Here is a 24,936-nt window from a genome sequence, read left to right on the forward strand (position 1 = left end):
TGTATTTATATAGTGGAGGATATTGGGATAAAGTGAGAGAATGTCAGGGCAGATGTTTGACACCACTCATCAGCATGTGGTGCTGCAATGCTCAACCTAACCAGCCCACGTGGATGGATTAGGGAGGGCCGCTATATAAACTATCCCATCATTAATTCCTCTGGTTAGCTCAGAATCCACACAGGACAGCATAGACAGTGTATTAGCCTATGTCTTTATCCATTAAACCTTAAGTTCATCTGATTCTGCTGGTTCTGACAGCATGTTCCACAACATCCTATTTGCATCTTCCTATAATTTGTTTTGAGACTGCGAAGTTTTTATATCAATTAGATTAGCAAATATCCTATAAAACTGTCCCTTGTTATTGCCTCTGGGGACCAGGGACAGCATTTTGCTTTAGTATGTAAGTTTTTATGATGGAATAGTCTTATTTGAATTCAAAACACTCCCCACTCCGTTGCTTCATAAATTATGTTCTTTACTGGCTCAATGGTAAAGAATCAACCTGTCAATGCAGAAGACGCAGGTTCGATCCCTGGGTTAGGAAGATCCCCTAGAGGAGAAAATGGGGCACCCCACTCCAGTATTCTTGCCTGGGAAATTCCATGGACAGAGGAGCCTGGTGGACTGCAGTCCATGGGCTCGCTAAGAGTCGGACACGACTGAGCGACTTCACTTTCACTTGTCACTTTCATGCACTGGAGAAGGAAATGGCAACCCACTCTGGTGTTCTTGCCTGGAGAATCCCAGAGACGGGGGAGCCTGGTGGGCTATATAGTCCACAGGGTCACAAAGAGTCAGACACGACTGAGCATGAGCACACAAGAGGGCAAAAGTGCAATTCAAAGCAATGCAGCCCAAGAATTGTTTAATAAATTCCACCTTAATATACCAGTCTTATACATTTCGTTAAATAATGTATCCATGAAAGATGAATCTGCTTTTGGCTTGCTGAGAAAAATAAGCCTATGAGACTGAACCAAACATTGGTCAAAGGCAGTGAATGCCTCCCTGTGATTCTCCTGCAAATGCTCCTATCCTTACCCCCTTTACGCTCAACACGGTTCTCTTTCTGTTTTCATGTAACAATTGTTAGTCAGGGTAATTGCAAAAATTAAATGAGATAAATTGTGTTCACCAAATTTACTGGCACGTTAAAAAAAAAAAAAAAGTTCACTTCTTTCCTTACTCTCTTACCTCTGGACTTTATTAATCCAGATTCAAAAGCTAGCAATCAGGAAAACTGGATGTTCATGTTGGAGTTTATTTTACATACTTGACGAGATTACACAGGTCCTGTGAGTCCCAGGGCAAACAATCTTCTCCTGCTTCTCAGATATGGAGAAACACACACACACACACACACACACACACAAAAAGATTCCTACAGATAAAAAAGCAATACAAATAGAAAAGCTATATAAATTACCCCAAGTCTAAGATCAAAAGGAAAATTAGTCTAATACATTGTAAATAGCAGGGCTCCTCAGGTGGCGCTAGTGGTAAAGAACCTGCCTGCCAATGCAGGGGACAGCGAGAGACGTGGGTTCAATCCCTGGGTTGAGAAGATCCCCTGGAGGAAGGCAAGGCAACCCACTCCAGTATCCTTGCCTGGAGAGTCCCCATAGACAGAGTAGCCAGGCAGCTCTAGTCCATAGGGTCGCAAAGAGTCGGACACGACTGAAGTGACTTAGCACGCAACTGCAAACAGCATTAGTCACTGGCTATGATTACAAGTATAATCAGAAGGACAGTGAACATCACAATGAGCAGTGAAAATGTTTGGGTGGATTAATGTCTTTGAAATGATCTTCGAAAGCAGGGAAAGTGGTGGTAAAACTCATTTTGAGGGTCACTTTCTATTTGTCATGGGCTTCCCTTGTGGCTCAGCTGGTAAAGAATCCGCCTGCAATGCAGGAGACCTGGGTTTGATCCTTGGGTTGGGAAGATCCCCTGGAGAAGGGAAAGGCTACCCACTCCAGTATTCTGGCCTGGAGAATTCCAGGGACTGTATAGACCATGGGGTTGCAAAGAGTCGGACATGATTGAGTGATTTTCACTTCACTTCTATTTGTCATACTGTTATTGTGAAACTATTTAACTTTTGCAGAACTTCTCTCACATAAGACCAATTAAAACTACACAACAACCAACATAAGGAAAGTTCTGTTTCCTGCTAGTCTGCATTTTTTTTCTGGCTGTGGTTGAGAAAGTTAAAATTTTATGTTGCAATTACAGTTTGCCTTTTTCTGAGTACCCTTGTGGCTTTGCTGACAGCTCACAGCTGCCTTAATCTTACACACAGGTTAGTGTAAAGAGGACACATATAAAACCACATCCACCATCAGGATGAAAAGAAAAGCATGCACATACCTCGTTCAAATTTTAACCGCTGATAAAGCTGAAACTGATCCACAGGTACCAAACAGGCAATCTGAAACCAGAGATATTCAAAAGATGAGATTTCACTTCTTTCCTTACTTTCATCATGGAGCCCCAAGTTACCAGTCTTTTTACAATCCCTTTTTCTTATCTGGTTTACTGTATCTTCTCTATACCAGCTGTCTGCAAATTTCTTTTTCCCTATACTGTTCATGCAGTTAAACAGAAGCAGCAGTTCCCAAATCATCCCCAATCCTCAGCCATGGTTAGGATTCCCTGCTCAAGGCATCAGTGACAGAACTCAGTGATCATCTTCCATTCTTTCATCAGAATCGAGACTAGTGGGAATTGGCAACCCACTCCAGTATTCTTGCCTGAGAAATCCCAGGGACCGAGGAGCCTGGTGGGCTACAACCCATGGGGTGGCAAGAGTTGGACACAACTTCGGGATTAAACAACAACAAATAAGACTAGACAACCAAACGTTTGGACTTTGCAAATTATCTGTGCACATATAGAAACAATGCCCCTTTGCTCCCTTCACTTAATACATTTTTAAAAGTTTTTCATCTTAACCTGAGTACCATTCTTTAAATAAAGCCTGATGATTCAAGTGCAGGAAGTAGCTGGGGTTTCTATGAAAAAAGAAAAAAAGATTATAATTCTAGCTTTGAAACTTTGAAAAACTAAGATCAGGCAGATACTGCCTCAGGAATAACATAACTTCATTCATCAGCTAGGGAATAGTACTTTCTAAGCAAAAGAAAGACAATTTCTTTTGATGAACATCACTTCACTGGCCTCTGGTGATCATTCATTGTCATCCATGCCCTGGCAGAGAAGACGTGCCTAAAGATATTTCTTGTGGCTAAGCGCCCATTTCCATTTCAGATGGCACTAATAAACAACAGTGATTCATATCTAACTAAATGACATTTCAGATTAATCATTTTAAATTGCATTTCAAAGGCAGATGCAGGAAAAGCAAACTGCTCTTAAACTGGCATTCTAAAAATAATAATTCCACTGACGTCAACATATAAATATATTGACATTGCTTAAAAGACTTACAACTGAGAAAAATCAAAGGACTTTAGGTTTTCAGACATTCATCAAGTTGATAAAGCACATAGCCTTAGCCTTGGAAATTGCAACTGTAAAACATGACATACTTTTGCTATAAAATCTATCTAGATAAAAGCTCTTCCAACTAATGGCAGTCTGCTTTGAGAAAACCTGAGTTTAAAAATAAGGTATCTAACATGGTATTTAACAGCCATAATACATTTTAAAAGGTAATGAAAATCTTAATTCTCCTCCTCACAAAAAAAAATCAATTTGTTTATTCTATAAATGAATCAAGCTAAGTTAGCTAAAATGTATGAAGAAAAACAAAATAGGCAAGTTCAGCCTTCTATGTACCAACTAAAATTGGGTAAAAATAAACTTAATTATAACATTTTTCTCCAACGGGGAGGGGGAAAACGTTGCATTTTCAATCTGGCACCTTAAATAAAAGCTCATTAGCTTGATTATGGTTAATTTTATGTAATATTGATTTTACCCTAATTTTTTTTAATACAGTTAAGCTTTTATCATACTGAAAGTCAGTATTGTTTCATCTGTTATAATACTATCTGGACCTCTTTCCTGAAAGGCAAAGGGGTCTCAAATAAAATGCAGAGTTGGAAACAGAACGTATAGGCTTGTGAAGAGAGACATTAAGAAATCAGTAAAATTCTTGACTTAGTCACTGATTCACTGCAGGTAGAGGACAAATAATCTAATTGTACATTAATCTGGGGGCCAAAGGTACTTGGGGAATGACGTCATCTGGACCCAAGAGACCTCAGTGATATTTTAGAAACCTATTTTTAACAATCCCCCCCGAAAACCCACTTAAGGTCTTTGATTCTATATGACAGTCTTGTACTCTGCCTGTGAAAGTGAAAGTCGCTCAACTGTGTCTGACTCTTTGCGACCCCATGGATTATACAGTCCTTGGAATTCTCCAGGCCAGAATACTGGAGTAGGTAGGGTTCCCTTCTCCAGGGGATCTTCCCAGCCCAGGGATCAAACTCAGGGCTCCCGCACTGCAGGCGATTCTTTACCAACCAACCCCACCAGGGAAGCCCTGCTACTACCTAAAACAGATTCTGAACCGATGAAGACCTTCAACCCCCTGAAAGTCAAGCCCTAAAAATTCAGATCAATAACAAGCAATTTATACAACAGCTGAGTCCAACAGAGTTGATGGAAGACAAAGCAAACAAGAGATGAGATAATGTTTCAGACAGAGATGAAATTCTAATGAGAAAAATGACAGAAATTAATTCAGTAAAAAAGTCAATAATGGTAGCGACGGAAGTTTAATTTTATATTAGAAAGATAAATTTCATCCGAGCACACATTACTGCCAACAGGAAGTCAGAGATCTCTAGCTTTTTCTGCCTCTTCCTCTACTTTGTAGCTCCTATTTTATTATTTTCTAGATCAAAATCTTGTATGGAATTAGGCCTTAACACAGTAAATCAATTTTTCTGTTGAAATCTGTGATCACAAAGAGTTAGTTCCATCCCGTCTCACTCTGTTTGATTCTTCTGGAATCAAGTTAACACCAAACACACCACTCTCTTCTCCAGAGCCTCCCTCCTGGACTTACATCTTCTCTATATACTCATTGAGAGTCTATTATGGGTCAAGTGTTGGCTGGAAGCTTGGGATACAAAAGAAGGAGATACAGAAGCTACCTTCAAGGAACTTAAATTACGTTCAAAAAAAAAAGGATCTATTCCTTGATCTTATTGTCTGTTAGATTTCACAGATGAGAGCTAATTTTCTGAAATGTTTTTATATACTTTGACATTTTCTGTTTTTCTTTTTAAATTAATTCTTATTGGAGTATACTTGCTTCACAATGTTATGTTAGTTTCTGCTGTACAGCAAAGTGAATCAGCTATACATTTACATATCCCCCCGCCCTTTTTGGATCTCCATCCCATCTAGAGCAACACAGAGCTTTGAGGAGAGCTCACTGTGCTACACAGAAGGTTCTCATTAGTTATCTATTCTATGCATAATGTCAACAGAGTATATATGTCACTCTCCTAATTCATCTCATCTCCTCTTCCCCCATGGTACCCATACGTTTGTTCTCTATATCTGTCTCTATTTCTGCCTTGCAAATAAGACCACCTATATCATTTTTCTAGATTCCACATACATGCATTAATATACAGCATTTGCTTTCCTCTTTCTGACTTAACTTTGTATGTATAAACTTTAGTTTTAAAAAAAAGATAATTCAGAGTATTAAATTCCTGGTTTCATTGCAATCTGAAGCAAAGTCACTACTGCTCAAGGTCTTTTACAATTATAAAATTGAAATAAATGTTTAGGATGATTACTGAAGGTTCAATCAGGCTACAGGTTAAGGAACTACTGCTTAAAAAAAAAGAAATAAATCACAAGGACACTAAAATTGATTGCAAAACAGAAATCCCAGAAAATAATGGAACAGATTATAATGAGGTGTGTTCTGTATTCAATTATCCTCTTCCTGTGAACAAAGCAATTCCAAATCATTCAAAGACATATCAGGACATTCCTTTTTAACCTTTTTATTTCAAAATAACTTAAGACTTGCAAAAAGTTGCAAAAACTTGTATAGGGTTCCTAAATGTCATTCCCCTCAGTTTCTCCTAACAGGAACACCTTAGTTACATAACCACAGTTAATTATTAAAATAATGAAATTTACATTGATATAAAATAATCTGAGGGCCGTATTCAAACTTTACAAATTGTCCCAGTAATGTCTCTTTTTTCAGTCCAAGATCCAATTTAGGATACCACCTAGCATTTAGGTGCCATGCCTCCTTAACCTTCTCCAATCTATGGCAGTTTCTCAGTATGTTTTTGGCTTTCATGACCTTAACGTGTTTGAAGGGTTCAGGCCACTTATTCTGCAAAATATTCTCCAGCGTGGGTTTGTCCGATTCTTTCTCATGACTACGTGAGGTTGTGCATTTTTAGCAAGAATATCACAGAAGTGATGTTGGGCCATCAGGAGATACACGAGGACAACCTGTCTCGTTACTGTCAATATTAACTTTTTAATTTGGTGAAGGTGGCTCAGTGGAGAAGGCAATGGCACCCCACTCCAGTACTCTTGCCTGGAAAATCCCATGGACGGAGGAGCCTGGTAGGCTGCAGTCCATGGGGTTGCACAGAGTCGGACACAACTGAGCAACTTCACTTTCACTTTTTACTTTCATGCATTGGAGAAGGAAATGGCAACCCACTTCAGTGTTCTTGCCTGGAGAATCCCGGGGACGGCGGAGCCTGTTGGGCTGCCGTCTATGGGGTCACGCAGAGTCGGACACGACTGTAGCGACTTAGCAGCAGCAGCAGCAGCAAGGTGGCTCAGACTGCAAAGAAACCGCTTGTAATGCAGGAGACCCAGGTTTGATCCCTGGGTCAGGATACCCTGGAGTAGGAAATGGTAACCCACCCAGTATTCTTGCCTGAAGAATTCCATGGACAAAGGAGCCTGGCAGGCCACAGTCCACAGTGTCACAGAGAGTTGAACGTGACTGAGCATAGCACAGCAAGGCGATTTGTCAGATTTCTGTATTTTTTGTAACCAGCAAGTATTTTGTAGGAGATATTTTGAGTCTATAAATATCTCATTTCTCATCATAGGTTTTCCTACTGATTTTTGTATTTATCAATAATTCTTGCCTAGGGACTTCCCTTGTGGTCTTGTGGTTTAGACTTGGCCTTCCAATGTGCGGGGTGCAGCTTCAATCCCTGGTTGGGAAGCTAAGATTCCACATGCCTCACAGCCAAAAACCCAGAACATAAAACAGAAGCAACACTGTAACAAATTCTGTAAGACGTTTTAAAAAATAATTCTTGCCTATAATGATTATTGTGGCATTTGTTTAATAATGATTTTCGATTTTTATCATTCATTCTGTATTTGTAAATTATAATTCTATTATAAGGAAAGGTTGTCCCTTATCCCTCATGTATTTGTTCATTTATTTATTTAGATCAGTATGAACTAATCATACTTATTTTATTCAGTGAATTCTAACCCATTACTAACTGGACTCCTATTCATGCAACAGAAACAAAAATTTCTACGTATCCTCTCAAATATAGAGAGAACATTCCCCTCAAACCAACTACTAAAAAAAAATCCTGCACTTGATTGAAAGTGATTTTTAATGATTTCTCCTTTGGAATTTGTACTAATCTACCTGTTAAACAAAAATTTCTCTCTCCTCCTATCCAAGAATGAAAGACCACATTTTCTCCTCATCACTATAGAAATTCTTTCCAAAAAGAAAAAAAAATTTAATTCAAAGAAAAGGCATATTCAGTTTCATTTTAATAGAACAAAAACAATAATAACAGAATATTAACAGCAAAAACCTACTAATTACCTGTAGCACTGAATCACTGTCTTTGTTGTTGTTGTTAAAAATAAATCTGGGGATACTTATTATATCCTCAGTTCCTACTCTGCTGAAAGTCTTCACTTTTCTAATCCCCTCCACCTATAGCAGAGCATAAGCAGGGAATTCAGAATATATGTATATGTGGGGTGCTATAACTATTATACATAAAAGTTAACTAGATAGATCTAATATCCACAAATGGAAGAAATTAAAGACATATCCTTGTGTACCATTATGAACTATGCCCATCCCATAATATTTGAGCAAGCATCACCACCTACATTGACACGAACCTTACAAAGACTAAAGGAAAAGATAGGGCAGATAGGACTGCTACCCAGAGAAGTGTTTCTGCTAAGACTGCAATGTATTCTCATTACAATGATAAATACAATATATACTGTCTTTTAGCTGGAAAAGTGAAATGGTTAAAACACAAAAGCTGGAGACTGGCTTTCACATAGGTACCACCATCAGGGTCTGGAAAGGCAAGACAGAAGGAGGGGAGAAAAAAAGGCCAGACTTTACTTAGATTTGACCCTTTAAAGCACAATTCTGGTACTGTTGCTTTAAAAAATTAAATGAACAGGCTAAACACAGAATGCAAAAGATCAGTATATCTAGAGATGGAATTGATCATGACAGCATGTTAAGGTTCTGGCAATTTTTGAAGAGCTATGCTCAGATGGTAAAGAATCTTCCCACAATGTGGGAGACCTGGGTTCGATCCCAGGGTTGGGAAGCTTCCCTGGAGAAAGGAATGGCAAACCACTCCAGTATTCTTGCCTGGAGAATTCCAGGGACAGAGGAGCCTGGTGAGCTACAATCCATGGGGTTGCAAAGAGTTGGACACGACTGAGCAACTAACACACACATACACATGACTTGCAAAAAAATACAAGAGAAATAGTACTGGCCTTGTGATAAGTGCCCTATCACGCTAGCACAGAAACTAAGACTGTTTCCTACCACAACCCAGAAAATAAGAACCGGTACATTTGCCCATTCATCCGACTGTAGTAAACTAAGCTCGTTGTTGTTGTTTAGTCACTAAGTCATGTTCAGCTCCTTTGCGATCCCATAGACTGTAGCCCACCAGGCTCCCCTGTCCATGGGTTTTTCCAGGCAAGAATACTGGAGTGGGTTGCCATTTCTTTCTCCAGGGGACCTTCTGACTCAGGGATCACATCTGCATCTCCTGCATTGGCAGGCGGGTTCTTTACACTGAGCCACCAGGGAAACCAAGCTCAAACCAGCTGTCAAATCATAGCTGAGAAAACAAGAGGGCATCACTGTCTTAGAGCCAGAAGGCAGGGCTCATTGGGGAACTGAAAGGTGGGGGAGACCTAGAATTCCAGGACCAGGAATCTCTCAGAAAAGGGCTGCTTTTGGTCTTCTTTTTTCACCTGTTCTACACACGCCTCAGGTTCCCCTGGCGGCTCAGTGGTAAAGAATCCACCTGCCAGTGCAGGAGACACAGGTTCGCTGCCTGGGTCAGGAAGATCCCCTGGAGAAAGAAATGACAACCCACTCCAGTATTCTTGCCTGGCAAATTCCATGGTCAGGGGAGCCTGGTGGGCCACAGCCCATGGTGTTGCAAGGAGTTGGACACAACTTAAGAGACTAAACAACAACAACAAGGCCTCAGTACATCTTCCCACATTTTGCCCTGCCTCCTGCCCTCAGCCCATTGATGGGTAAAAGGGATGTTCCCATCTGCACAACCATCCATGTGACACGTTCCCTCCACCACTGCTGAGACTTCTTATATTTGCCTCCAGGTAAAAAAGAAGCTTAGAAACATTCCTCTCCACTCACATGCAGTTTTAACACAAAGCTTTAAATATGTTCTAAAACAAAAGTCAGGTTGGAATCTCAAAAGTGTCTATTGACTCCAGCATGGCAGATCCCTTTATCCTGTGCTGCCCCAAAGTTTTACTCTTTTTCAGCCGACACATATTACAGCCAAAGACTGTTATAGACACGTTCAGTCCCTTCCCGTTCAGACCCTAAAACCACAGAAGCAGCAATATGGCCACTTGCCCCAGTGTCATACTCTTGATAACAGGAGGAAAAAAACAGTTAAATAAAAAGATGGTGGGACTTCCCTGGTGATCCAGCGGCTAAGACTCTGCGCTCCCAATGAAGGGGGGCTGGGTTCGATCTTTAGTCAGGGAAATAGAGCCCATATGCTACATTAAAAGATTCTAGATGCCACACCAAGATCTGGCACAATCTAACTAATGAATTAATTACGTTAAAAAGAGGGCAAGTGGAGACAGTGCTAAAGGGTGATTGAGGGGAACTACTGGATCTCTTATAATTCCAGCAGCCTAGCTCAGCTGGTAAAGAATCCGACTACAATGCAGGAGAACCTGGTTAGATTCCTGGGTCGGGAAGATCCGCTGGAGAAGGGATAGGCTACCCACTCCAGTATTCTTGGAATTCCCTGGTGGCTCAGCTGGTAAAGAATCCGCCTGCAATGTGGGAGACCTGGGTTCGATCCCTGGGTTGGGAAGATCTCCTGGAGAAGGGAACAGCTACACTCCTGGGTAGCTGTTCTGGCCTGGGAATTCCATGAACTGTATAGTCCATGGGGTCACAAAGAGTTGGACACGACTGAGTGACTTTCACTTCACTTACCAAAACTACCCTAAATAAACATGTGATATGAGGAAAAACTAAGGGGCTTCCCTGCTGGCTCAGATGGTAAAGAATCCACCTATAAAGCAGGAGACCTGAGTTCCAGTCCTGGGTCACGAAGATACTGTGGAAAAGGGAATGGCAACCCACTACACTATTCTTGCCTGGAGAATTCCATGGACAGAGAAGCCTGGCGGACTATAGTCCATGGGGTCACAAAGAGTCAGACATGACTGAGCGACTAACACTTTCACTTTCATGAGTAAAAACTGTTTATTTTGCAAATGCAGCCTTAAATTCCTTGGCACCCCCCACCCCCTCATCCCAGTCTTTCCACAGCGTCCCACCCTAAATCCTGCGATTCTGGAGCCCCTGTTCTTGAGAAGAACAGCTGCATCCATTCACCCTCTTGTGCACGCTGCAGCACCAGCAACAAAGGCGGGTTGTTCCGGTGCCCTCGGACTTGAAAGGAGGATGGGTGGGTGAGAAGCTGTTCCCAGCCGTCCACCACCAGCTGGCCACGGGACAAAGTCCCACTTCTCAGGTCCTATAATGGTAGGCCTTTATGTGCTTGCTGCTCAAATCTGACATGGTCCAGACACATGGTTCATGCTTTCCCTGAAAGTGATGGTTATGTTAGTTCCCTAACACAGTAGGGAATCAAGCTGGAATCGAGATTGCCGGGAGAAATATCAGTCACCTCAGATATGCAGATGACACCACCCTTATGGCAGAAAGTGAAGAGGAACTAAAAAGCCTCTTGATGAAAGTGAAAGAGGAGAGTGAAAGAGTTGGCTTAAAGCTCAACGTTCAGAAAATGAAGATCATGGCATCCGGTCCCATCACTTCATGGGAAATAGATGGGGAAACAGTGGAAACAGTGTCAGACTTTATTTTTTGGGCTCCAAAATCACTGCAGATAGTGACTGCAGCCATGAAATTAAAAGACGCTTTCTCCTTGGAAGAAAAGTTATGACCAACCTAGATAGCATATTCAAAAGTAGAGACATTATTTTGCCAACTAAGGTCCATCTAGTCAAGGCTATGATTTTTCCAGTAGTCATGTATGGATGTGAGAGTTGGACTGTGAAGAAGGCTGAGCACCGAAGAATTGATGCTTTTGAACTGTGGTGTTGGAGAAGACTCTTGAGAGTCCCTTGGACGGCAAGGAGATCCAACCACTCCATTCTGAAGGAGATCAGCCCTGGGATTTCTTTGGAAGGAATGATGCTAAAGCTGAAACTCCAGTACTTTGGCCACCTCATGCGAAGAGTTGACTCACTGGAAAAGACTTTGATGCTGGGAGGGATTGGGGGCAGGAGGAGAAGGGGACGATCGAGGATGAGATGGCATCACGGACTCGATGGATGTGAGTCTGAGTGAACTCCGGGAGTTGGGGATGGACAGGGAGGCCTGGCGTGCTGCGGTTCACGGGGTCGCAAAGGGTTGGACACGACTGAGCGACTGAACTGAACTGAACTAACACAGTAAGGAAACTGCTTCAATGAGTCACCGCCTTTTTAACAGGGCTACTAACTTCAAGCAAAGGCTGTGCCTAAAGTAATGCTATCAGAACCAACCATCTGCGTCCTCCCTTTCATAATTCCATGTTGGACAAGATTCCTGGATCAAACACTGCTGAGCAACAGCTGGAAGGACCAGATGACGCAAGAGAGGAAAGTTTTCCTTTTCCCTGGCTCCCAGTGGGTGCACCTCTAGGACACAAGTTCTCCAGTCACTACCTCCCACCAGCTTCCATGACATTGAAGGGGAGCTGCCTTTTCCACTGTTTCTTACATAAGCAAACAGGTTTTGGATTGGGCATTGAACCCTTTGCTACTCCCAATAAATTGAAGTGAAGGGAAAGAGCCATGGCTGAGCCAATTTGGAAGCATTAAAGCTTTCAGGAGACACAAATATGAAGCAGAGTCAACTCTGTGAGCTAGACCTACATAGGAAAGCGATGAGAGGAAAGAGCTTAAATTCCTGGTGTCCTTTAAGGAGGAAAAATTTTATACTTCCATGCATTTTATAAAATGAACAGTGAAGGATCATGTATTATAATACAAACAGAAGTATCACAAAGGGAACCTCAGCCTTAACCAGAATTATTCTTAATAAGCAAAGTATACTTATATGTTACTTATAAAAATAAATGTTTTTTTTAATGATAGGAAAAGTAGTCACAGAGACAGAATCTAGAGAAGGATGTACCACTGTGATAGACCCAATAATATCTAGATTAAGAACTATGTATGATAATAACAACTGTATATGAGAAAAGTATGATGTCAAGCAAGTCAGAAAGGGAGATGGTGTAACCCAAGTTCATGTGTGTGAGGTATTTGCTTTGAAAAGAGTCACCCCATATAAACTGATGAAGACACCAACAGCTCCATTATAATCTAATCATTCCTCAATTCAAAAATGAGAGACAATCACCACCACTGCATTTGTTTTTTATTCTGGGGGAAAAAAATAGTGGCAAGTTGGTTAAGAACAGCTGACTACTGCAATTCACGCCCATCTTCAGGCAGGCTCTTAGCAAGACCTATGAGTACAGAAATGGTCCTTCAATGCCCCAGAGTGTCTCTTACTCATCTAATGGGAAACAGACTTTGGAGAATATAAGAAATACCATAGTTTAGTTTGGAGTATGCTTTTGTTCTGTTTTTCAAATATCCTTTTGTCATTTTTAAGAGCCATTATGGGTTTATTTGCTTTTAATGCAGCCTAAAAGTTAAACTGCTTTTAAAGTAAAGCTGGGTAAATGGAATCAGCACTAGGGAAGTGTGAACGAGAATGGAACAGAGGGAAAAGTCAAGATTAAGAAGGAGAAAAGAACTATGGGGGAAGAGGACCAGGGAATGTCTGTACTAAGAAAATGAGAAAAGTGAGACTCTGCTCTAGAGACTTTTGGGACAAAGCATGGCCTGTCACTTGTCTATACACATTAGCCCTAACATTTGATATCCAAAGGCTCAATGGCTAATGGTTACCATCCATTTAAACTCTAGAGAAAAAATAAATAAATAAAGTCTAGAACACCGCTATGTAATGAGCTTTCTGCAAAGAGGGAAATGTTCTATTCTGTGCTGTCCAACCTGGTAGCTACTAGCCACATGTGGCAACTGAGTACTTAAAATGTGATCAGCACAAAAATCAAAGGAATGAATTTCTAATTTTAGTTTTAATTAGTTGCAAATAGCCACATGTAGGCTTATCTAGAAAAGAGACTAATTTCAAAGGCTTGTTTAGAAAGATCACTTCATTTATGTTTTAATAGCTTTCACACACAAGCATTAAATAAGATTCTATGGCAGACATAACTCCTGCTGCCTGCTCCATCTCACACTTTTTACTCTTATAATTAATTACCTGGCTCATTATCAGTTGAATGTCTCTCTTCGAAGTCAGAAACTCCAGGAGAACAGTATTGGGACTATCTTATTCACCTCTCTATCTTGACTGGGAAAGAGCCTGGCACTCTGTACTCAGTAAACATCTGTTGACTGATCAGACCTCACAGAAGCAAGTCAAAAAGGAAGCACGTTCCCTGGAAGGGTCATGTCTAGAAAGACGCTTCTGCAAACCTGGGTCTCATTTTTAAAAACCATTTCCAGGTTGCATAGATCAATAGTATTCATGGTAGATAACCGAATCTTTCCCCCTTTTAATTTTCTTCTACCCATTTTTCACACAAAAGTTAATATTTCTCACCACAGGATTCACCCAATCAATACTACCTCTGTTTTAAAAATTCCATTTCGTGACTTTCCTAAAATGAAAAACTTCTAAACCAATATGCATTCCTTTTATGCTTCCCCTCAAATCACTTCGCACTCACTTGTATCACTTACTTGGTATTTCATAAGCTAAACACAGGGCACCCAGATGCAGACTGGTTAAAAATGGTCTGTACTATCTTTCTGACTGCTTTACTTACAAAAGATATATATATATATGTAAAAGACATCTGTATATATATAAAGCACGTGTGTATATACATGGATACACACACCTTCATACAGACACAGGCACATAGACGTGTACATATATATCCACACATATATACCTACACACATATATGCACTCTATTGGACTTTCAATTATCAAACCTTTACTCGGCACTATATTTATCCACCGAGTTCTACTTTTAAAGCTATGCAATCTGTCAGAACTGGATTGGAATTCTAACTCTTTTGCCTTTTAGATATGCACTCTTGAGCAAGTTATTTAGACACTCTGAGCTTCAGTTTTATAAATCTATTGAAAGTATTAGATAGTATACTGGCTAAGAAAGCAACTACATGAAGGCATACAAGATTTGAAATGAGCAGAACCTGAAAGTTAAGAGCTGATTTAAGGGCAAGCTATTAAATGGGGATTGAAAAAACAAAGAGACATGTCACAGTGAGAAGAACTCACTCAAAAAAACATACATATGCCTGATAAATACTGAAAGAAAAGCCTTTCTCTGCTCTTTAGAAATGGTTCAACGCAAGCTACCTCTGCAGAATCATAATAATTTATGTTATCTATAACTACAGCTAATCAGTCATCTGTTTATCTTTGAAGTATTAAAAATCCCCAGGCCACTGATTATTCAGCCTCCAAAGCTCACCTTTGGTAAATTGGATTTCTAGCACCTTGGCCTATTCTAGAACTTCTTCAACACTCAGGGGGCATTTATAAATAGAACCAAAGTAAATAACAGCTTTAACAGCCTCTATAAAGAATCCAAGGTATGTAGCAATAAAGTACTCCTTTAAAAAGTTAACCCCTGTATTTTGTTTCTAGACTCCCTGGTAGAGATGTACATAAAAAGCCAAGATCCCAGGAAATCATGTCAACAGGGCAAAGGGGAAGATCAGAGCACCCATCCATACCTCAGCTTCCTGCAAGGTCCCATGGTTTAGGCACACCATGTCCGGGCAAGTGATGGGAGACCCACATCCTTCTCGGATTGCCAGCTGCATGTACTGTTTCAGACACTAGAAGTTAAGAAGAAAAAAGACAATTAACCACCACATTATAGAAGCCCCAAGGTTATATAACTGCCACTGCCTCTTCTTCCTTAATTGGCAGTCCTGGGGCTCCTGCACTCAGGAAACCAAAGTTATCATGAGTGTGAATACTAAGTGCCATCACTCTGGAAAGAACGCAGAGACAGGTAATTAATTATGTATGACTTCATCCTAAGAATATTGAGTTTATCCAAGGTAACAAGTCAAATTCCTGTATGCTCACACATTTTATTCACCATAGATTGGGAACAGGAGAAACACTCTCTTGCACTAATGGCAAAAGCCTTCTCTGTACTTCAAAAAGAAAAAAAAAAACTCATGTGACTTCCTAACTCCATTTTGACCCAGTGGTCCTCTCTCTCAAAATTTGCCCAGAAGTAGAATTCATGTCAAGCTCACCAAACAGAATCAAAATAAGATTAAGGTACTGGCTTATCTACAAATACTCTCAAAAGCAAACATACCTGGAAAAGGAAATGTTAAAGACAATGTCAGACCCTCAAATTAAGACCCTCAAATGGACCCTCCAAGAACTGTGCACCTTGGCAGATGCTACAATGTAGGGGGTTTGAGTAGAATCTGAGAAAAAAAAAATTATATAGGAAATAAGAAACCCAGAGAGAAGTAATACAACATGAAGGACAAACGTGTCACTAGCAAAAGCTTAACTAGTAAATAAATCCTAAGGACATAATTGTGAAGTCTTTTCCTTTTATTGACCATCTTTATGCATTTTCCCCATCTGAAACTAAAACTATCACAACTTTATTATTTCAGAAAAATAATCATGTATTAATATTTATCTCATTGAAATTACTGCTACAATGTACTAATGAATTAATGCCTAAGGCAAACCATTTAAACCAAATTTTTTACTCTCTAAATATTTAAAAATTCCCTTCTTCAAGGAGTCAATCATTTTTATCACAGAGAAAACTAGAAAATAGCCTCATTATCCAAAACAGAAAAACTCATCAGTAAATTATGCTAAATTCAAGCAACTGAATGCTGAGGAATCAAGAAAAGTACTTTCAAATGATGTTTAAAGACAATGGGGAAATGCATATGATTTAGTATGAACTGGGGAATAAAAGATGATTTAGTATGAATTGGAAAATAGACAATATCTGAGAGCAGAGTCACTCTTCCCCTACAATTGATCACATATAGATATAATATTTTCATTTTCATTTTTTTGCTCAAGAGAAGAGTGAACATTCACTTGGTCTTGGGGTTACTGAACCAAATATGGGCTCTAGTATGAGGAAGAATAAGTCAAGAAAGCAGCAGCAAGAAAACGTGAGGAAGAATTTCAATGTACAGGCAAAACTCAAGAGGAAGTAAACAAGTGGCTCAAGAAAAATAATGTCACACTAAGGGACACATGCGTAAATGATGCAAAGCCTTGTCCACCCAGCTCGGCTTCTGAGGACCTCTCGACCTTCCAGCTGCCTCTAGGTCCCAGCTGCCACTTGAAATTGAACTAGAAAGTGAAAATGTATGGTCTCTAGGCTTAAGGGGAAGACATCTGAGAAAAACAAAGTGAATGGTACAATGAGCATCAAATCCTAATACCTGGGCTCTAGCCTCAGTGCCACGCTATCAGCTGACAATGGGAACATTACCTAAACCATGACCCAGACTGGCCTCCCTTCATTTTCAAAAAATTTTTAATTGGAAGATAATTGCTTTACAATAGTGTTTCTGCCATACATCAGCAAAAATCAGCCATAGGTATGTACATGTCACCTCTATCGTGAACCTCCCTCCCACCTCCCACCTCGTCTCACCCCTCGAGGTTGTCACAGAGCACCCCTTCGAGCTCTCTGCACCATACAGCAACTTCCCACTGCTATTTCACATCTGTTACATGTTACACGTTTTACATATGGTAATGTATATGTTTCTTTGCTACTCTCTCAATTTCTGACCCTCCCTTCATTTTTAAAACGGGGATAATAATACCTATTATGGCTACTTCCCAGGGTTTAAAACACTCGTACACACAAACCCAGAATTTTGTACGTGGAAGCCCTTTGGAAATGTGCAAACTGCAGAATACTTAGTCATATTTTTACTGCATTTCACGCGGTCTTGGTCTCAGCTGTAAAGAATCCACCTGCAATGAAAGAGATCCCAGTTCGATTCCTGGGTGGGGAAGATCCAATGGAGACGAGATAGGCTACCCACTCCAGTACTCTTGGGCTTCCCTGGTGGCTCAGCTGGTAAAGAATCTGCTTGCAATGTGGGAGACCTGGGATCGATCCCTGGGTTGGGAAGATTCCCTGGAGAAGGGTACGGCTACCCACTCCAGTATTCTGCCCTGGAGAATTCCATGGACTATGTGGCTCATGGAGTCACAAAGAGCCAGGCACGACTGAGCAACTTTCACTCAGTCACCTAGTCTTAGACTTCCAGTAACTTTGTGGAGCAATGTTAAATCTTTTAATCTTGTGAGATTATTCTTTCTCTGCTCCCTTCAGGAAACCAGCTAAACCACTTGTAGTAGAGAAGTTCCATAAACAGAGCAGACATTTAGAACAGAACACACACCTCTATTCAATTCTCTCTGTAGAACTATTTGCATCTACAGACAAGACTGAAATAGGAACTAAAGAGACTATGCGTATCTTAAAAAGCAAAAAAAATTCATTTCAACTTTTATTATAAATTTGTTAAGCTGAAATCTAAGCTATCCCAAGAGTTTATAATGGATGCTCTATTTGCTAAGGTAATGCTCTTAGGAAGGCTGCAACCACAATATACAAACCAATGAATTTTGAAGCTTCCCACGAAGTCTCTCCTGACCATGATATTCTCTGACCAATGCTTCGAGGAGAGACGTTAGAACCGTGTACACTGACTACAGGCTGTAAGTATATGATCCCTTTAGAAAAATTATGAGAAATACTGGTTCAAGATAGAACTTTGTAAGCACAAGTTACAAAGTGATTGCTACAGCACAGACACCCGACACTCCATCACTAAGGGCGTTTCTCCTGAAGGCAAAGAGGGAAACAACCAGCTCTACTGAATTTTCAAGGACCTTAGGTTCATGACATGTCTTAATTAGCTTTCACTAAAATTTAATTTCAAACCTTCCCTCTCTTCTTTACTACCTCTGGCTAAAGCACAAAAGAACCGCAAGCAATCACATGAACCCTTGCACACGTTACACAAACCAAACCTACGTAAAATGGTTAACAATCCTGGGAGAAATGGCATCGAGCTAGTAAATAAAAACAGAGAAACATGGAAAAAATAAAATACTATTATTTAGTCACATTTTTAAAAAATCACATGCCATTAAACAATGGCATTAAACAGAAGTCTAAATAGGCAATGTTCATAAGAGCTAATACGTTCTAAGGGAAAATGTTTCAAAAATTGAACTTTTCAAAAACCTTGATGACACAAGAAATGAACGATTTCTCCTTTTAAAGCATCAACGTTTCACTTAGTTTGACAGACCACAGAAGCATCTTCAGGCCATTAAGATCATGTGTAGCAATAAGGATTATTCCTCAAAATCATTCCATAGCACTCAAGGACTCAGATGAAATTTAATCAAGGATTTAACCATCAAATATCTGTTGAGCCAGCGGACCTGTCTGTTTCAACCCTGAAAGTCTACGAATTATGTAGAGTAGAGTCTTTCCATAAAGGGGTTTCTTCTGGGTCCCTTTCAAGGATGCTATTTTCCAATGTATCAAAGAGCATTCTTCATGGGATATTCTCAGCTATCAGGTAGACATGGCAAAGGAGCTACAACATTCAGACAAAGCTATGTATCCACTACCAGAATTACAGTAGGCACGTGTGTACACATACACTGTAATTGTTCTGTGTCACTAGGTTACATCTTTCTTAAAGATTTTTCTTCTTAGAAAAAAAGCACTACCATGAATTAGGTTGATGGAACTGAATTCGAATTTTTAAAACTGAAGTTACCAGCTCTAAAGTCTCCTCTGCGTCTCGGGCAAGTCATTAACCTCTCTCACTGCAAAACTCACAATTATAAAATGGGACAGTACCACATGCTTAACCTACTCTCAGGGAAATGGAGAGTCCTCCATGAGAAAAAAATACATGAAAACTGAGAGAGGCAGAAAATGTAAAGAAGAGAATGGACTAGATGTCTCTGAACTCTAGGCAGGCATGCAGACGTCAAAGTCCCAGAAGGGATGCAACCCCCAGACTTCCCTGGTGGTCCAGAGGTTAAGAATCTGCCTGCCAATGCCGGGGACACGGGTTCGATCCCTGGTCTGGGAAGATCTCACGTGCTGCAGGGCAACTAAGCCTGTGGGCCACAACTACCCAGCCCGTGTTCTAGAACCCATGCTGTGCAAAAAGAGAAGCCACCGCAGTGAGAAGCTCGAGCACCGCAACTGGAGAGCAGCCCCTGCCAGCTGTGACTAGTGAAAGCCCCCATGTAGCAACGAAGACCCAGCACTGTCAAAAATAGATAAATTGATTTTTTAAAAAAAGAGAGATGTGACTCCAAGAGGATGGGGAGGGGAGGTAAGAGGATAATAGGTCTGGTTGCGAGAAAAGAGGTAAGATGTGCCATTAATTGAAAGTTTAAATTGATTGCCAGGACCCTGGACACCTCTAGATGCAGGGGCTGGGGTTCTGAAGGCAAAGGAGAGCTGGCAGCCCACACGGCTTGAAGCTAAGCTGATGACCTATTGACCTAGGGTTTCCCATCCCTTGCTCAGCGATGGCTGGGAAAGGAGGTGACAAGGGGAAAGTCTTTAAGGCCAAAATCTAGACTGGCCTTGAGTAAGTATCTGTTTTGCTTTTTACCATTGCTGGTACAAGGCTGTACACTAAAATGGATATTTAATAAAATGGAGACTAACACTTCTCAGCCTCAGGACACAATTACATCACAATGTTTCAAATGTGTTCTAAATAACATCTCTTACTGAAGCCAGGATTCTGTTTACTTCAGTTCAGACTACGATGTCTGCACAGGATCCAAGAATAAAGCCTTCTTTGTTAGATGCTGTTGACTTAAATTATTAGTAAACTCAAGATGGTATCTCTCCCAATTCAAAAGTCTTTAACACACCCAGGACATCCTGACTTGGACACACATAATGGCCCAAAAACATTCAAATAAATCAACCGTCCATAGCTAAGCAGTAAGTCGTTTCCTTATATAGAGTGATCCTAAAATTTTTTCTTATAAAAACCCTTTCAGAAACCTTGGCTTTTCGCAGATATTATATTCCTAGTGACAGGGATCCTTTTCATAGCTCTTTGCCAACCACGACATCAGAGGACTGATAAGAAAACTCAGCATCAGGTGACTATAAAGAAGCCCCAAATCAAACAATAAGCCATAACTAATGTTAAAAAGTGGAGAAGGCAATGGCACCCCACTCCAGTACTCTTGCCTGGAAAATCCCATGGATGGAGGAGCCTGGTAGGCTGCCGTCCATGGGGTCGCTAACAGTTGGACACGACTGAGTGACTTCACTTTCACTTTTTACTTTCATGCATTGGAGAAGGAAATGGCAACCCACTCCAGTGTTCTTGCCTGGAGAATCCCAGGGACAGGGGAGCCCGGTGGGCTGCCGTCTATGGGGTCACACAGAGTCGGACACGACTGAAGCAACTTAGTAGTAGTAGTAGTACTAATGTTAAAAAGAGACCTTAGTTTTACATTTCTCATCCTTAAGCTTCTCTGATACAAGAATGCCTTGTCTTGGATCCCAATATGATACAACGCCCAGCTTGTCTGTTCTCACAGACCTTGGTGCCTAGCTAACACAGTACGTTTCAAACCGGGTGCAAAGGTGCATTCCTGGGAGCTTAGTTCTCCATGGCAAGAGTTTTTTCCCCCATTTTATGTTTATTTAATGATATGAATAAAAGCAAACACCCATTTCTACTCAATCTCAATGCTCACACTTGTGTTTGTGCTGCAGTTCTGGTTTTCCAAGTAGGCATACTTTCACTGTCAGAGGCAGATAAAATAAAACCATGGAGGAGGTGTCTGGGCCAAGTGTGAGCTATACAAATCAAGATTCCAGCACAGAAAGGTGGCAAGATCACTGAATTGCTACTTGTTAACTGGAACACACCAAACTCAGAGCCTCAATGTTAAAAGTGATTTAGTGAAAACTAAACACCATCCTTCACATTAATGTTAAGTTAATGTTAACTTAAATTTCACTGGTCTATAAAGTGAAGATAGTAAAAGACAGGGAAACCGGACGTGCTGCAGTCCATGGGGTCGCAATGAGTCAGATATGACTTAGTGACTGAACAAAAACAATTTTAATTAATATTCAGCTGATGCATTTACTCCGATGTTCTTGTTTAAGAGATACAAGTCTAAATGTACTTAAACTGATATGTCTGTATCAGTTTAAGGGAGACTAAAATAAAAATTTTTATTTTATTTAGATTTTAAAATATCTCAGTATTGGGGTTCAAATTATTTTCCCCTCCAAAGGAATCCACATAAATTCATCAGAAGGTAGAGAACAGTAGGCCTGGTGGTATGGCATTTTCCCTTGAGGACATATCAGAACAACAGGCCCTCCAAAGAGGATTTTATAAACTATACGACTGCCTCCTCTCCCTCAATTCTCTGAAAGACCTGGATTTTCCTCCCAACTAGCCAATAATCCCAACACCTTAGGTAATACCAGATGCTAACAACTGAAGCATGTTATACATGGAAACCTGCATCACCCAACATTGCAGGAGACTCTGAACTTGGGTCTCCCAGGGGTTGCGTCAAGGTCTGGATCATATCTTCTGTCTTCATATCCTCTGGAAATACCCATCAAAAGCATCTGGCACATGGTAGACAGTTAGACCTCTGTAGGAGCTGGAAGCAAGAATCTAGCAGCTTTGCAGCAGAAGTCAGCTCCCATCACTGAAATGTAAGCCCATCCACCTGCAATCTTTGGGTTTTCTCCTTTGACACATATGAGCCACTTCCACCTTCCAGGGCCAACTCCACTATTTTCTAGTTTCCATTCCCTGCTGCCTTTCAGGAAATTTACCCTCCTGATCATCTATCTTCTTTCTTGCATCTTGAATTGTTCCCTATCTGAGTTCTCCTTCAGCAGTTAAACATGTCTAAAAACATAATTAAAAAATAATAATAATAATGAAATAGTAAAGAAAATAGCTTTCCCTCACTCCCCTTGCTGGCTTTATATTGCCTTGTTCATTCTTCTCATTCCTTATATGCGTATCAGTTCAGTTCATTTCAGTCGCTCAGTCGTGTCCAACTCTTTGCAACCCCATGAATCACAGCACGCCAGGCCTCCCTGTCCATCACCAACTCCCGGAGTTCACTCAGACTCACGTCCATCGAGTCAGGGATGCCATCCAGCCATCTCATCCTCTGTCGTCCCCTTCTCCTCCTGCCCCCACTCCCTCCCATGTACATGGGCTTCCCTGGTGGTTCAGTGGTGAAAAACTCGCCTGCCAGTGCAAGAGATGTGGGCTCGATCCCTGGGTCAGGAAAGGAGAAGGAAATGGCAACCCACTCCAGTATTCTGGCCTGGAGAATTCCATGGACAGAGGAGTCTAGCAGGCCACAGTCCATGGGGTCACAAAGAGTCAGATACGACTTAGCGACTAAAGCAACCTCAACAAAAATATGTTCGTGTGTGTATTATACATATATTGTTGTTGTTTTTAGTTGCCCAGTCGCATCCGACTCTTTGCAACCCCATGGACTGCAGCAGGCCAGGCCTCCCTGTCCCTCACCATCTTCCAGAGTTTGCCCAAGTTCATGTATTATACATATATATGTATATATGTTTTACATGTGCATATGTTTTATTGAGCTATAACTCACATGCCATATAATTTGCCCATTTAATGGCTTTTAGTCAGTTGGACTTTTAATATAATCACAGAGTTGTACAACTAACACATCGATTTTAGAACATTTCATAATCCCAAAAGAAAGCCCAAGCCAATTAGTAGTCACTCGCCATTCCCCTCCAAAACTTCCCATCCCAGATTTAGGCAACTACCAATCTACCTTCTCTCTCTGTGGATTTGCCTGTTCTGGATATTTCACGTAAGTGGAATCACACAATATGTGGTCCTTTGTGACTGGCTTCTTTCAATAGCAGATACACGTTTTCATTTCTTTTAAATATACACTTAGGAGTAGATGTGGGATATGATATTGAATAACTCTATGCTTGTCTTTTGAAGAACTGCTAGATTATTTTCCAAAGCAGTTGCATCATTTTACATTCCCACCCACAGTAGGAGGGTCCAATTTTCTTCAAATCCTCACCATTTGTTTTTGTCTTTTGTATCCTAGCTATTCTAACCTATGTAAAGAGGTATCTCATTGTGGTTTTGATTTGCATTTCTCTGATGGCAAATGATTTTGAGGACTTCTTCATGGGCTTATTGGTAATTTGAACATCTTCTGTGGAAAACTGTCTATTCAGATCATTTGCCCATTTTTGTGTTTTTACTGAGTTTTAAGAGTTCTTTATTCTACATATACCCCTTATCAGATATGACTTGCAAATGCTTTCTTGCATTCTGAAAGTTATCTTTTCACTTGCTGGATGGTATAAAGGTATCTATACCACTGAAGTGTATAAAGGTATTTAATTTTGACGGTCTAATTTTTTTCTTTTGTTCATCCTTTGCCTAAGCCAAAGTCATTAAATTTTTCTATTTTCTATATTTCCTTCTAAGTTTTTGGTTTTAGCTCTTAAATTAGGTCTATAATCCATTTTGAGTTACTGTTTTCAACTGTGAGGAAGCAGTCCATCTTCACTCTTTTCCAAATGGATATCCAGTTGTCTGAGTACCATTTGTTGAAAAACTGTTCTGTCCCATTTGAATTGCCTTGGCATCCTTGATTAAAAGCAACTGACAATATGTGAATTTACTTCTGGACTTTCGGTTCTATTCTATTGATCTATCTGTCTGTCCTTTTGACGGTTTCACACAGTTTTGATTACTATAGCACTACAATAAGTTTGAAAGCAGGAAGTGAGTTCTCCCAACTTTATGCTTCTTTTCCAAAATTATTTTGACCATTCTAGGTCCATCAAATTTCCATATGCATTTTAAGATCAGCGTGTCAATTTCTGCAAAGAAGACAGTTGAGATTTCAATAGGAACTGTGTTGACTCTGTAGATCCATTTGGGGGAATACTGCCATTTTTAACAATAATAAGTCTTCTAATCCATGAACATGGGGTATCTATTTAATCTTTTTTAATTTCTTTCAACAACATTTTGTAGTTTCAGAGTATAAGCTTTGTACTTCTTTTGTTAAATTTATTTCCAAGGATTAATATGCTATTCCTTTTGATTTTAAGTAGAAATGTTGTCTTAATGCCATTATCATATTATTCTTTGCCAGTGTAGAGAAATACAGTGGATTTTTGTATTTTACATTCT

General features: G+C 40.3%; 1 protein-coding gene across 8 annotated transcripts in view; it reads right to left on the reverse strand.

The window, feature by feature from the left end:
• Window positions 1-24,936, reverse strand: part of RNF144B (ring finger protein 144B) — a 160,025-nt gene that overhangs the window by 31,487 nt on the left and 103,602 nt on the right. For all 8 annotated transcript variants that reach the window (XM_069563335.1, XM_069563334.1, XM_069563328.1 and 5 more), the window contains exons 3-4: window positions 15,385-15,489; window positions 2,377-2,437 (exon numbers count right to left, since the gene is read on the reverse strand). In XM_069563335.1, the coding sequence (XP_069419436.1) occupies window positions 2,377-2,437; window positions 15,385-15,489 (166 nt within the window). The remainder of the gene's footprint in view (window positions 1-2,376; window positions 2,438-15,384; window positions 15,490-24,936) is intronic.

Source organism: Ovis canadensis, chromosome 20 (genome assembly GCF_042477335.2).
Source record: "Ovis canadensis isolate MfBH-ARS-UI-01 breed Bighorn chromosome 20, ARS-UI_OviCan_v2, whole genome shotgun sequence".
Lineage (NCBI taxonomy): Eukaryota > Metazoa > Chordata > Mammalia > Artiodactyla > Bovidae > Ovis > Ovis canadensis.